The following is a 14,504-nucleotide window of genomic DNA, read 5'->3' as shown; positions in this document are numbered from 1 at the left end:
CTGTGGGTTGCCCAGTTGCCCTTTTGAAAAAGTTGGACGATCTCTGAGATGTAGTCGAAATCTGATCCCGTGTGGTTCTAGCTCTGCAATCAGTTCACTGTTCTAGGAACTGGTTGCCCGGGCCCAGGGGTGTGCGGCCTTCGCGCACCGAGGAGATGAGGACCGGTGGGGGACCCCGGGTCACAAGAGCGGGACCCGTAGCGCGCGTCGTCAGTCCCCCGGGCTGCGCGCGGGACCGCCCAGAGCCCAAGTCCGAGGAGCCTCGGAGTCGTTGGGTGGCCCTGGAACTTTTTTCTTTGGAGCCCAACCCGGGACCGACCGCAGGACAGGCTGCTGGCAGGGACCGAATGGAGCTCCGCGCCAGGCCAGAGGCAGTGCGCGTCACTCGCAGTCCCGGGCCGGGTCCCCGGCGCGCGGCAGCGCTCGGCCAGGCCGCGCCGCCCCGGGGCCCGCCGGGGGCCCACCCCGACCCCGAGGCGGTGCCCCTGGGGAGCGCGGCCCGGGTCGCCGCGGGCGCCCCCTGGACCGAGGCGGGGGCGGCGGGCGGGGACCTCGGAGCCGGAGGAGCGGCCGCGGCTGGCGCGGCGCCCAGGGGCGTGAGGCGGGGGGAGCGGGGGAGGCGGCGGGGGGAGAGGAGGCGGCCGGCCGGCCCGCGGGTCACTCGGAGGCCCGGGCGGCGGGCGGCAGGACGCGCTCGGGGAGTCGGGCCCGCGAGCGGGCAGGCGGGCGGGCGGGCGGCGCGCACCATGCCCTCCTTCGACGAGGCGCTGCAGCAGGCCGGCGAGTTCGGGCGCTTCCAGCGGCGCGTGTTCCTGCTGCTGTGCCTGACGGGCGTCACCTTCGCCTTCCTCTTCGTCGGCGTGGTCTTCCTGGGCAGCCGGCCCGACCACTACTGGTGCCGCGGGCCGAGCGCCGCCGCGCTGGCCGAGCGCTGCGGCTGGAGCCCGGAGGAGGAGTGGAACCGCACGGCGCCCTCCCGCCGCGGCCCCGCGCCCCCCGAGCGCCGCGGCGACGGCCGCTGCCAGCGCTACCTCCTGGAGGCGGCCAACGCCAGCGCCGCCGCCACGGGCGCGCTCAGCTGCGCCGACCCGCTCGCCGCCTTCCCCAACCGCTCGGCGCCCCTCGTGCCGTGCCGGGGCGGCTGGCGCTACGCCCAGGCGCACTCGACCATCGTCAGCGAGGTAAGGGCCCGGGGTCTGCGCCCGCCGCGCCCGCCCCGCCGGGCACAGCCGGCAGGGAGAGGACGGGGCTCGGAGCCCCGCGCCGACGCGGGAAGTCGGTGAAGCCGGCCGCCCGGAAGGTCCGTGGAGGCTGGGACCTGTCGGTTACCTTCGGGGACCGGTCAGGTGCGTCCCGCACTTGGAAGCGCTGCGTCGTAACGGCCCAGGCAATGCCTTTTCTCTGTTTCCTCTGCTAGTGAGTTAACCTGCGTTGGTGCTTTGGTTCCAGGCGTGAACGCAAACTCTCCTAGAAGCCCAAGTTCTAAGATGCTTGGACCACATCTCAGGAATCGAAGCATCCAGTACGATGTGCGTTATATCTGAGATGTGTTTGCTCAATAATTGGAAATGATGGGTAGATGCGGGGAGAGAACTGCGCTGTCTGGGGCGAGCGACGCTGAGCAGGTCCGCGCTGGCTTGGTCTCCAGGGGGCAAAGGAAAGGAGAAACCAATGTTTGAAGGCAGCGCCAACTTTCTCTAGTTGCTCAAATGACTATCTGAACCACAAAAGGACAAAGGTCGAGGCTTTCCCCGGGAAAAATGATTTTGTTAAAACTGCTTTGGGGCAAAGAGCAACATTTGAGAGAAGTTGGGAAAGCTTAAGTTTTGAGTAAGAGTTTTATTTATTTATTTTTTCCTGCTAATGAGTGACAGGCACATAGTAGGAGAGGCTACAATGCGTACAAAGTGGATACCTCATTTACCCGGGGTGGCTGCTGGGGGCCAGTGGGAACAGCCCCCACGGTTCCTTGGGTATGTAACAGCAGGCCGTGCACTGATGGTTAGGTGGCCCTCACCCTTGGCGGCAGGACTGTTTCTGCACCTGCCTGGGAAGGCAGTTTGCACTTCATCTTGGTGAATTCTAACCATGGTGTTTGATCCATTGAGCTTGGGTGAAAGGGATGAGCAGTTTTATTGAACTTTGTCTATAATCTTAGATCAATTTAATTTCTAACAAATGATTAAGTGTATTCAGACAAATTATGAAAGAAATTTTTTCATTTTATTTATTGTCATAAAGAATTTTTTAAACACCTACTCGAATAATGGGGTGCCTCTTCTGCCACAGTGAATGGTGTTCTGTGGTCTGGTGCCCTCATCTCTCTGGGTTTAGGAGTGCAGATCTTTGAGGTTATGCATGTATTATGATGCTGTGTGTAGGTGTGTTAGCACACTGTGTATGGTCCTATGCTACATACCCTAACCCCATGGCAGCCCAGCCAAGCCGTGTGTGTGTGTGTGTGTGTGTGTGTGTGCGTGCGCATATGCATATAATCCAATATTAGTTTCTGCCTAAACATGGTTTATGATGGGGACTGCTTTAAAAACTGTGGTGGTCTTGCAGTTAGGGATTTCACTGCTGAATGGATAGGCTGTGGGCTCGGGTAGGAGAGGGTGTTATCATTGGTAATTCCTTGGAGTCACATCCATTAGGTGGCTGATTCTGTTCCATTTAGCATGGCTGTGTAGTGCTTACTTCCCAGGCAAACCAGAAGATGCTGCTTGGAGAGCAGACACCTGATTTTTGAAGACATTTAAATCTCAAATGCATAAAATGAGCCTTAAAAGCAAAATGCACACACATTCGAGCAGCGTTTCCATGAGCAAACATGATGAATATCAGAGAAGGGAGACATAAAAACCTCTAAGTTAGTGCCCAGAGAGATACCCTAGAAGCATTCTGGGGTTCCCGGGTTGTTTTGAGCATTCTGGATTTATTTCAAGGATGGGCAGTTCGTCTTGTGAGGATCTAAAAGGCAGTGTGGAAGCTGAAAGGTCTGGAGACCTGGTTCTGGCCCTGTCTCCAGCTAGCTGTGTGACTCATCTGGATTGCTTTACCTCTCTGGGCTTAGCTTTCTCATCTGTATTATTAGGGATTGGATTAAACCCTTTACAGTCCTACAAACACCATGAGTGTCATCGCTGGATGGCTGTTCTCAGTGTGCTCAGAACAATGATAAAAATTTTCAAGGAAAAGAAGAATCATATTCGGAATCCCCCCTTAAGGTTTTTGAAGTATATTGGAGAGGTTTTTTTTTTTTTTTATCCTAAATGGTTTGTGTCTTCTGGTTTGTTGTTTTTAATGTTTTGATTCTTAAGAGGAAACCAATCCCCCACCCCATCTACTCAGGAAGTTCAGCCATCCAGAACATTCTCCCCATCTCAGAGTTCTGCTCAGCTAATATACTGCTGTCTTTGGTTTTGCATATGATCCAATATTAGTTTTTGTTCTTTCATACTCTGTCGGAGTGATGAAAGGAACTGCAGTTCTAGCTCTGGCTCACACCGTGTACCCAGTGTGTTTTCACAGACTTTAAATCTAACATTTTAATCATGGAAAGTGGGTGAGTTGGGAGAGTTTAGAAGGTGGAAAGGCTGACCAGATTCCAGAATGGCTCCATATGACTGTTATATTTAATCCTTGCACCATTGCCGGGGGCGAGATCATTGTCCTGGCTTTATAGATAAGGAACCTGAGGCAGAAGATGTGAAAGGACCTGCCAGAGCCCCAGACATTTTATGTAGCTGAGTCTGGAGTCTCGATTGGATCCAGGGGTCTTGATTGTAAATTAGTCCCCTTTCCCCAGGCAGTGCTTTGAGTCCTGGAAACAAGTCCAGGCGACATGGAACCCAGATCACTGACACTTTAGAACCTGCAAGAAATCTTGTTGAACCTTCTTGTTTACTTAGTTACTATCTGGTCCTCTGGCCAATGTGTCCCTTTGTTTCATTTCATGGTGTTGGAAACACAGTCAGCTGGAGATGGGGAGGCTGTGCTTTCAAATCATGGGAATGGCTCTCTGTACTCTTGGTGTGAACGTGGCAAAATGCACACTTAAACCTCAGCCACCCTCTTTGCATTTTACAAAGCAAAACAGTTCCCAGGAGTTAAGACAGAAGTCAGTGCCAAGTGCAGGGACATTTCATTCCAGCTCCCCAACTTGTTTCTCTTGCTCAAGGCAAGGCGGGGATTTCTCACCTATGTTTAACGACCTCAGTGCAGACTTCTCTAGCAGCTCAATTCAGCCCTGTCTGGTCGTAAGACGTGGGGCAGAAGGAAGTGTGATGTAGGGTGCAGAAGTCAGAGCCCCCACCACCCAGGTATTTTGATTCATTGCCCAGGGAGTGAGTCTTTGAAGTTGACGTGAGGATTTTTAAATGCTTGCTCGGGTGCCGTGGATGGAGGAAAAAAATAGAGAGCTGCTCCCCCACTAGAAACCAGGCTTCAGAGCATTATGACAAATAGACCCGATGGCCCTTGTTTTTCCTTTCTGAATCATTTTTCTCCCACACACGGAAAAGGAAAGTCCATTTGAGGGAAGAGGAGGCTGCTTTGATTCCTGGGGCTGTCCCAGCGCTTCCTGCATCTCAGCTTTGCTTTCTGCACATCCATCCAACAACAAGAGGCCAACCCCAGACATCCCCGCCCCCAGCAGCCGGTCCTCACTATTTGTTAAGCCTGGAAACATACAGTTGTGAATACTGTAGAGAGGAGTTTAGTCAGACCCAAGTTTTAGTCTGGGCTGAATCTCTGATTTGCTCAGGCACTTTAGAAAGATCTTATTTTTAGATTGTTTCTATTTCTAGTATTATTTGTACCTTCCCTGTTTTTTGCTGCATCAACCTCACTGGGAGAGCATCTGTTTTATTATTACTTCAAAGAACAAGTGATGGCATTGTCCCCTTTTTATTTCATTAGTTTCTCCTCTCTATTATTTGTTCTAGTTTTTTGCATTTACTTTTGGTATGCTTTTTTTCTCAATTTAAATTAGGTGCTTGGCTCAATTATTTCCTGCTTTTCTTCTTTTCTAGTATAAATGTTTACAGCTAGAGATTTCCTTCTATGTACTTTTTTTGACTGCTCCCAACAAGTTTTGAAATACAGGTTTTAATTATTGTTTCATTCTCAGTATTTTTAATTTCCATTATTATTTCCTCTTTGACCCATGATTTATTTAGGTACTTTAAATTTTAAACATGTGTTGATATTTTTTATCTTTTAATTGTTGACTTCTAATTTAGCTTTGGGGAGAATGTGATCTGTATGATATTGATTCTCTGAATTTTTTTTTAAACAAGATTGCTTTTTTAAATTTTATTTTTAAATTTTTTATGGAAGTACTGGGGATTGAACCCAGGACCTCACTCACAGTAAGCCTGCACGCTACCACTGAGCTATACCTCAACCCCTGATTCTTTGAATTTTATTGAAACTTTCTTTTTGGCCTTCTAGGAGGCCAATTTTTATAAACATCCCATACATTCTTGAGAAGAATATGCAGTCGTTAGCTATTAGATGGGGGATTTTATACATATCTAATATTTGAAACTTGTCGATTGTGCTGTTAAAATAGTCTATATTTTAATTAACTTTCCATCTGCTTTGTCTATCAAGAATAAAGAATATTGAAATTTGCCATTATGTTGGTATGTCAGTTTCTCCCTATATTCCCAGAAGATTTTAAATTATACACATGAAGCAATTTTATTAGATGAATGTATATAAAAATTTTGAATTAAAAAAAATTCACATACTGAATTGAACCTTTTATTATAGTACAGAGACCCTATCTAAAACCCATGATGTCTCTTGTCTTGAGGTCTATTTTGTATAATATTAATATAGTTTACTCCAACTTCCTTTTAGTTAGTATTTGCCTGCTATGTCCTTTATTAGCCTTTACTATCAAACTTACCATGTTCTAGTAGTTTAGATGTGTCTCTTATAAAGTGCATGTAACTTGCTTTTGCTTTTGCTTTTAACTGCTCTCCTTAGTCTGTGCGCCAGTTATCGTGGTCACGGGTATTTCGGGCTTGTCATAATGGATTTTTTTCTTTGTCGTGTCCTTTCTATGCTTTTTCCCCTCCTTTCTCCTCCCTTTCAAAATGATTCTTTAATTTGTTTTTTTTTTTATTCTATTTGTTTCTTCTTTTATTAGTTTGGAATTTTGACTCTTTATTTCAACTTTTTTAGTGGTTTACTCTTGAAATTTTCCTGTTTACTTAGCAGAGCCTAAATTCAATACTGCAACCTTCTCCTAAACAATTTAGGACCTTAAACACTTTCATTCAGTCACTCCTCCTCCTGTATTACAAGCATCAGTAGCCAATATTCTAAGTCCGCTCTTTTATTGTTAATTTGTGGGTTTTGTGTCAAGCATGTATGCTGGGGTTCACACTACACTTTGTCTACACATCACTCCTTACACCATCTCATTTTCCCCCTTCCTTTTGATGTAGATCTTTAGCACATACCTCTAGGTGGTAAATATTCTCAGATTCTGTTTACATGGAAATGTCTCTATTTCACCATTATTCTTGGAAGACAGTCTTGCTAGGTAAATAGCTGTGTGTTGCCAATTACTTTTCCTTAGCCCTTTGAAGATGTTAGTTGTGCTTTTGAAAAGTCTGTGGTCAGTCCAATTGTCCTTTTCTCTTGGGTTGTGTCTAGAAGGGTATTTCTTTTATTTGTCTGGCTTGGCATATGTTGCCTCTAAAAGGTGTCTGGCATACAGTAGGCACACAGTAAATAGCTGTTAAATGAGCCAATTGTGTCTCCTTCAACTGTGAATTTTGGTTTTTTGGTAAGTTCTGGAAAATTCTCAGCCATTATCTCTTCAATGTTATCTTTTCTAATCTCTGTTCTTTCCTTCTGAGATTCTAATTGGACATAAGTTGGACCTTCCTTTTCTAGCCGTCAAGACTCTTGACCTCTCTGACATAGTTCCCGTTTCAGTATCTTTATGATCATCTAGATATTTCTTCAGATCTATCTTCCAGATCACAACGTTTCTGTTCAGCAGTATCAAATTTACTCTTTAATCCATTCAGTGGAGTTTTTATTTTTGCAGTTAACTTTTTCACTTGTCAAAGTGTATTTGTTGTCATTCAGATATCCCTGGTCATTTATTGGTAGTCTCTTATTCCTTGTCACCTTTGTGTTTCCATTTTTCAGTTCCTTTCAACGTTCTACGCATGATCGCTCCGTAGCTTGTAACTGTGAATTACTCTACCTGAAGCCCTGGGTGTCGGAACCTCTCACTTGCTGTTTACTGTGCATTTGGCATTTGTTTGTTATTGTTGGTTGTGAGCCCCCGGCTGGTTGAGCTTCTCTGCGGGAAACCTGGCTGCCTCCAGAGAGGATTTGCACTTGCTTCTCTTTGAGCTCAGACACTACTGATCTGGAATCACTTCCTCACTTCCAGGCTTCCTGATGCATCTACAGCAGCTGAATCTGTCATTGCTGTTTGTTTTTATTAGAGGTGTGAGATCTTCCCTTCTCTGAAACCCTGACAATTTCACCAAGATTGTATTTTGTGCTGAATTTTATTTTTTAGCAAGAGTCCCCCCAAATGATTAGTTCTTTATGCTGATGACAAAAGTGTATTAATAGTTTAACAGTTTTCTTAAAGGAATGAAAGCAGGACCCTAATGAGTGAACAGAGACCCCACTAGGTGTCTGCTGCTTGGTGTCGGCAGCAGGGTGGCCAAGCAGACCCATGCGGTAATGATGTGTGTACGAACCCCAGAACCAAAAGAGTGAGAACATCAAAGGGCATCTCCTGCTCCTTTTTGGATGCTGATGTATTGGATTATCAACCTCAGTTCAGTTGGAATTTATTTAGCATGTATTATATGGTAGGCACTGGGCTAGGCTGGTAATACAAAGGTGGGTAAGATTCTTTCTCCCATGAGCTCAAGGCCTGGCAGGGAGACTTGCCCCGAGACAGTAATATGATGCGAGTGGTGACGAGTGTGGTGAAGGAAAGTCTTCTGATTCACTGGGGGTGACTCAGGGCAGAATGTGCACTGACCTTGACCTCAGCCTCAGAGGACAGGAGGAGCCCAGGAGGAATATATGAGGAAAAGGATGTTCTGTTCCCGTGTTCTCTCACCCTCATTTATTTCTAGCCATTTATCAGGGGCCCTCTGATATGTATTCCTGTGACTCACCCACAGAGACGTGGAACCAAAAGATCAAGGTGGGGTTCAGGAATCTTTGTGGTTCACAAGCACTTGGGGCCCATGCAGGTGCTCCGTACAAGAGTGTGACGAGGTCATCATGCGTGAAACGGCCTACGTGTGGTTGAAGAAAGTGCCATTTCCCCCAGACTCACTCTGCAGACCTTGGGGTGGAAGCACCACCCCCTTACTAAAGGCAGGAGTCCCAGACTTTACCTGATGAAATGCTGCTATTTTGCAGGAAGCTTGGGGCTCTCCAGAGATGGGCAACTGACAGTAAGACCCTATACCTGATTGAAGTGAGGTGCCCACAGCTGAACCACACTCCCTGGGAATCTTGGCAAACCTTGGAGTGGAGCTTTGGACAAAGGCAGGGGTGCAGCCACATGGGATACCCAACAGAGATGACATGCATGTTTGTGCTTTTTCATGTGTAGGTTAAAGATTCTTGGCATGAGGCAGTTTAGTGCAGTGGGAAGAACATACCTGTCCTTTGGAGTCAGAGAGATCTCAGCTCCTCTGTATTTCAGTTCTAAGGGCAAGTCACAGAACCTGCATGAGCCTCAGTTTCCTCAGCTCTAGAATGGGTGTAATAACACCTACCTTAGTGATTGTTATGACATGTGCATAGAGTACCTGTCATTGTGCCTGGCCATAAGTGATGCTCAAATAAAAATAGCTCCTGTTCATGTGTAGAGTCTTGAGCTGGATAGAGGGGTTGGGGGAGGGAGAAAGGGAATAAGAAAGGGCCAGATTTTACCCTGGAGCTGTAGCTTGCTGGCCTCTGGTCTAGCATAGTAAGTCACTAATAAACTTACCTTAAATATACAAACGAAATCAGCATCTCTTGGGCACTAATTTCCTTAAGACAGAGAATAGCCTGTGCTTTTCCTCTGGGACACACTGCTCGGTTATATTTCCCAGCCTCCCTTGCAGCTCGTAGGGTCCCGGGACAGAGTTCAGGTCAGCGATGTTGGGAGCAGTGACACACTCGGAGCTAGAATAACCTTCCTCCTCGCAAGCCCTCCCTCTTCCTTTCTTCCCTCACCTACCCTCAGAGAATCCTGAAACCCCAAAAGATAGTAGAGTCCTTCCTCAGCTGGAAGGAGACCCCTGCAAGCCCCAGGGGGGGAGCCTCCATCTCCCTCCCCTCCAACTTGTCTGCATGGGAATGTGAAACTAATGAAAAATAAACCTTTTTTCTGTTAAATCACCAAGAATTGGGGATTTTTTTGTTAGAGTTCTGACTGTGAGCCTACCCTGACAAATACTCAATTTAGTGTATTTCCCATAGGCTGCAGGTACCCGATAAGATGGTAGGAAAGCTGGTTCCTTCGAGACACCCTCCCCTTGGTCTGTAGGCAAGGCCGCCATGACCTTGCCTGGGGGAACCCGCAGCCCTGCAGGCCCCTCTCCTGGGCAGGCAGCCTTGCCCCAGCCCCTCCAGGGCAGGCCTGGCGTCCTCCCTGGGCTCTGAGTGTGCGGCTTCCTTCTCTCCAAATACCTTATTCTTTTCATGAGGCTGTCTCATTTTTTACCCAGAGATGCAGCTAAGAGTTACCTATTCCAGAAATACTTCCACAACCCCCCTTCACCACTGCCCTGGGGGTGTCTGGTCTGTTTCCTCTGCCGAACCCCGCGCTGTGTGCTGGTGACCCCCTCTGCGTGCTGATTGCTCCGCCCCCTGTCAGACTGCAGGCTTCTTGAGGGTGGAGACCGATTAGTAAATATTTGTGATGAAATCACATGGCATTGAATAAATGCAATGATTAAATTAACCAATGAGCGAGAAAGGGGCTGAATGGCAGATTTGACCTCTTTTATTATTTTGGCTAGGCCAACCCTGAAACTGCCCTTCATAGATTAAAATAAGCTCTTTTCCCCAAAAGTGCTGCTCCTTTTTTTTTTTTTCATTAATTCTATGTGTTAATTTAGAGAAAATGGACATTTTAACAATTCTGCTGTATCAAACATGATGTGTTTGATGTGATTTGAGCAAGATCTATTGCAGCGTTCTCTCAGGCAGTATTCAGTTGCTCTCAGCAATGTTTGGTGGATTGCAGTATGAAGCTCTTCCACAGATTTCACTAGTTTTGTTCCTAGTTACCTGTTTTACTGAAGCCATCACACAGAGCTGCTTAATGACTTGACCAGTGAGGGCTTTTGTCTTCCCCTCCTTGCACCCACGGGGTCTGACAAATCATCAGGGGGCCACGGCTCTGCAGAAGGTGTCCCTGGGCCTCTGGAGCAGGGGAATGACAGCCACACCCCCAACCCCTGTCTGCACAGGGGTGCTCTGTTGTCCTCAGAATCCTGATTGGGAGATGCGACCTGGAACACGAAAGGGATAGGAGGGGATAGGACAGCTGTCTCTATGGGGCCGTCATTTTTATGTGCTGACGTCTATTGTGCAGAAGAGGATTTTCTCAGCTGTCCTGGTGCTTTGGGGGCACGTCTGTGTCGTCAGGCGAGCTGGGCCCCAGGAGCAGCAGGGCAGGTCAGCAGGGGGGCTTGGGGGCCTGACTCACAACAGCTCAGGGACGCGGTGCTGAGCCCTCCAAGGCGGTGGGTAGGTGGGTGGGGAGAACGCTGCCTACCTTTCAAAACAAAATTAATCCTCTCTAATTCTTCCTCCTTGTTTTTCTTTCTTAAACCATCACCAAGAAAGGATGTTTATTTCTAGTCTGTGAGAAGAAGCCACGTTCCTTAAAGCACTTGGTGCAGCTTTCTAGAATGACGGTAACACGAGCGTGGAAAGTGATGGTCAGCGCCTCTTTGTCTGGATGAGACGCGGGGACACGGCTTTTAAAGAGCGCTGTGCTCTCACGTTTCTGTGCTTGTAATAAGACAGGGTAACTCTGGAGCTGGTGCGCGTGTCGCACCAGAGAAAAACAGCGCGGGGTGCAGTGGAGGGGCTTCTCAGAACGTAAATAAATAAATGCGATTAAAAAAACAATTCCTGCACTTAGACTGTATGCCTAGTATGGGCTCCGCTAAGCACATCCCTCAAAGGGGAAGACTGATTCAGAACTTAACTTTAAAAACTATGTTCAGGGAAATTAAAAATGAAAGTCAGAAAATGAGTGTGGTGACCGTGGTTGAATATTTTCCAAAAAAACAAAACTTTCTAGTAGCATGGATCCTAGTCTCTGATTAATTAATCGGTGAGGCAGACGTTGCAGTGGAAAAGGAGCTGATTCAAGACTTGGGGGCCCTGGTTCCGTTACTGTGAGGGAGGGGGCGGGGTGGGGCGGGGGGAGGGGGCGGCGGGCCACGCGCGCCGCATCCACGGGCCGCCGTTTCCTGACCTGAGTGGAGCAGCCAATTGTTAGTTGGTTTTCAAGGTTCCTCTGCCTCTGTCATTCTGCAGCCGAGATCATTTTCAGGCCCCTGACTTTGAACTCGGGGTTGCCCTGTTCATACAAGGGTGGGAAGATGGCTTGGGATGAATCTAACTTAAAAGCTGGAGGTGTTAGTTTCTGGACAGCAGGATGGACCTCTCCCTAGGACACCTTCTTCCTGGGAGACACGCTGTGCCCTGAGCCATGTCCACAGAGGACAGTGTTGGGGGACAGACGGGTGCCCATCCTGCCTCCTTTGACACCTGCTTTAGGCCTAGAGCCTGTGGGGAAATCGAGGAGGGGGCTGCGCCATTGGGCGTCCGCACGATGGAAACCACCGAGGGAGGCGGGGTGAGAGCAAGCTTGGACTTCACCGTCGAAGGTGGTTTTTCTGCTGTCAGACCAGTGCTTAGAGGCAGGAGGCTCCCTGCAGGATAATTATAGACAAGAGCAGGGAGGTGACCATGTGACAGGTGAGGCTCTGGCTTCTGGGAAGGGAGGTAATTCGGTTTATTTATTATTTATTTGCTTTTTTATTTATTTTTAATGGAGGTGCTGGGGATTGAACCCCGGACCTCATGCATGCTAGGCACACGCTCTACCACTGAGCTATACCCCTCCTGCTTCTGGCTTTCCATTTTAGCGGCCATCTCTGGGACTAGAAATTTGAGACTGTCGAATGGAAAAACAAAGCAGAGCTTCACAAGCCTGTCCTGTCCTTGGCCTCAATGATCTGCTTATTAACACTTTAACGTTAAACTTAACATTTCTTTAAGTGTTAAAACATGTAAGTAAAGTATTTGAAAGTTACTCCAACAAGATTGTGTCTGTTTAGGAGGAATCTAGCCTTTCTTTGATGGGTTTTGTTGTTAACTTTCCTTGTATTTATTTGTAATAAAACCTAAAAATAAGTGTGGGAGATTGTGCTTTTTTTTTGTTTCTTAGAAAAGAGTTGAGAGATGAAATTTGGAGGTTTCAAATAATGTGAGAAGTAAGACACACGCCCCCTGGAGGGTGTTTCCTATTTCTGTGCAGGGAACAGCAGACCAGCCATCTTGCTCCCCTTCCCCAAATGAGGCGAGACGTTCCTCTTCTCGGGTTGGTGTCAGCTATTTTAGCTGTTGCTGGGATATAATTGTTTAGTTTTTCCTGGTTTCATAATGCAGAAATAGGAGTTTCACACATAAGACTTAACTTAGCATATCCTAGTATGGAATGCAGTTTTATTTTCCATGAAGTAACAAGTTTATTCTATTACTGCTTGTGTAACACAGAGGCAGATTTGGTAAAATGGTGGTTTTCTGTGAAATGCCATCAACACAGCGGTGTCCAGGGAGACCCAAGAAAGGCCTTTAGAAGAATTAGATGGAGCTGGAGCCTCAATGAGCCCTGCCACCCAGAGGAGAGGGTAGGACAACATTGTCCTGATTCTTAAGACAAGGAGACCTGTGAGACAGCGGGTATCAGTGACTTCCGATGGCTTTGAAGGCTTTTGCTGTTAGTATTGTGAGTTTGTGGGGCTGGAGCCTGCACCCTCCGGAGGCGGAGGGTACCATGCCCTCCTAGAGATGGAGCTTGCATGAAGCCGTTGGGCCTGCCCCCCAGGTGTGCAGTAAAGGCATCCCCCAGGGGCACGGCGTCCACGCTCTCTTCATCCTCTGCCCAACAGCGTCTTGCGTCTCAGATGCCTTTTCCAGCCGTTGCTTATGTCCCTCGTACGCACAGGGTGGCTCTGATTTCAGCCGGCTCTGCCAGCTGGAAGCGCAGTGCCGCCGACAGCACAAGATGAAAGGCAGCATGTGTGTTTCTCGGCCCCGGGGAGGGATGCTGTAAGCTGATGCCTCCCAGACATAAACAGAAGGGACCAGGCCCAGGAGCTCATTCTGAAGAGTGATTGTAGCACATTTATGGGAATTAAAGGATCGTGGAGAAGACGTGGATAATTAAGACCAATGTTTTGGAGACATTTATTGAGAAATGGGTGCCCTTTCGTTGTTCTCAAATGAGGGTTTCAAAGCAAGCACTCCCATAGGAAAGCCACACAGATAATTTAAAATATTAAACACCCAGGGTAGAGGAGAAAATTAAATGGAAACAAATAAAAATTAATTTGGCCTCAGTTTGTTAAAAATCAAATAAGAAAGGAATTTCAGAGTTTCTGGAGTGTAAAGGAAATTGTTCCAGCAAATTTTCCCACAGAACTTCTTGATCTTTCTGTGTCTCAGCGACTTAGTAATGATGGTACTAACACCTTTACTGGAGCCCCCTTTTGCCCGCCAGTCAGCATCCCTGTCGGTTTGCTATGGTCCCCTATCCAGTATGTACATATATAGGGCACACAGACGAACTTTGATTTGAAATCAAACCAAAGACATCACAAAACGAAATAAAATTACCTTTATACTTATCTGCTATGTAGAAAGTGAGACAGTGACCATTTATTGTGGCAAAATGCTGTGAAGAAATGATCAAATTTTAACCAAGTCATGGAAGCAACCAAAATGTCCATCAATAGATGAATGGATAAAGAAGATGTGGTATATGTATACAATGGAATATTACTCAGCTATAAAAGAGGATAAAATAATGCCATTTGCAGCAACATGGATGGACCTGGAGATTGTCATACTAAGTGAAGTTAAGTCAGACAGAGAAAGAAAAATACCATATGCTATCACTTGTATGTGGGATCTTAAAAAAGGACACAAATAAACTTATTTACAAAACAGAAAGAGACTCACAGACATAGAAAACAAATCTATGGTTACCAAGGGGGGAAGGGGATGTGGAGGGATAAACTGGGAGCTTGAGATTTGCAGATACACACTACTGTATATAGGATAGATAAACAACAAGGTCCTACTGTACAGCACAGGGAACTATATTCAGTACCTTGTAATGGCTTATAATGAAAAAGAATATGAAATGGAATACATATATGTATCACTGAATCACTGTGCTGTACCCCAGAAGCTAACAC

At 47.2% G+C, this 14,504-nt stretch overlaps 1 protein-coding gene across 1 annotated transcript in view; it reads left to right on the top strand.

Annotated features, from left to right (window-relative positions):
- The first annotated feature begins 631 nt into the window (after nt 1-631).
- Nucleotides 632-14,504, top strand: part of SLC22A3 (solute carrier family 22 member 3) — an 86,969-nt gene continuing 73,096 nt past the window's right edge. Inside the window, exon 1 of the mRNA XM_074368049.1 lies at nt 632-1,181. Within this exon, the coding sequence (XP_074224150.1) occupies nt 747-1,181 (435 nt within the window). The 5' untranslated portion in view covers nt 632-746. The remainder of the gene's footprint in view (nt 1,182-14,504) is intronic.

Source organism: Camelus bactrianus, chromosome 8 (assembly GCF_048773025.1).
Source record: "Camelus bactrianus isolate YW-2024 breed Bactrian camel chromosome 8, ASM4877302v1, whole genome shotgun sequence".
NCBI lineage: Eukaryota > Metazoa > Chordata > Mammalia > Artiodactyla > Camelidae > Camelus > Camelus bactrianus.
Note: the sequence above shows the minus strand (reverse complement) of the source record. Positions and strands in the feature narration are given on the sequence as shown.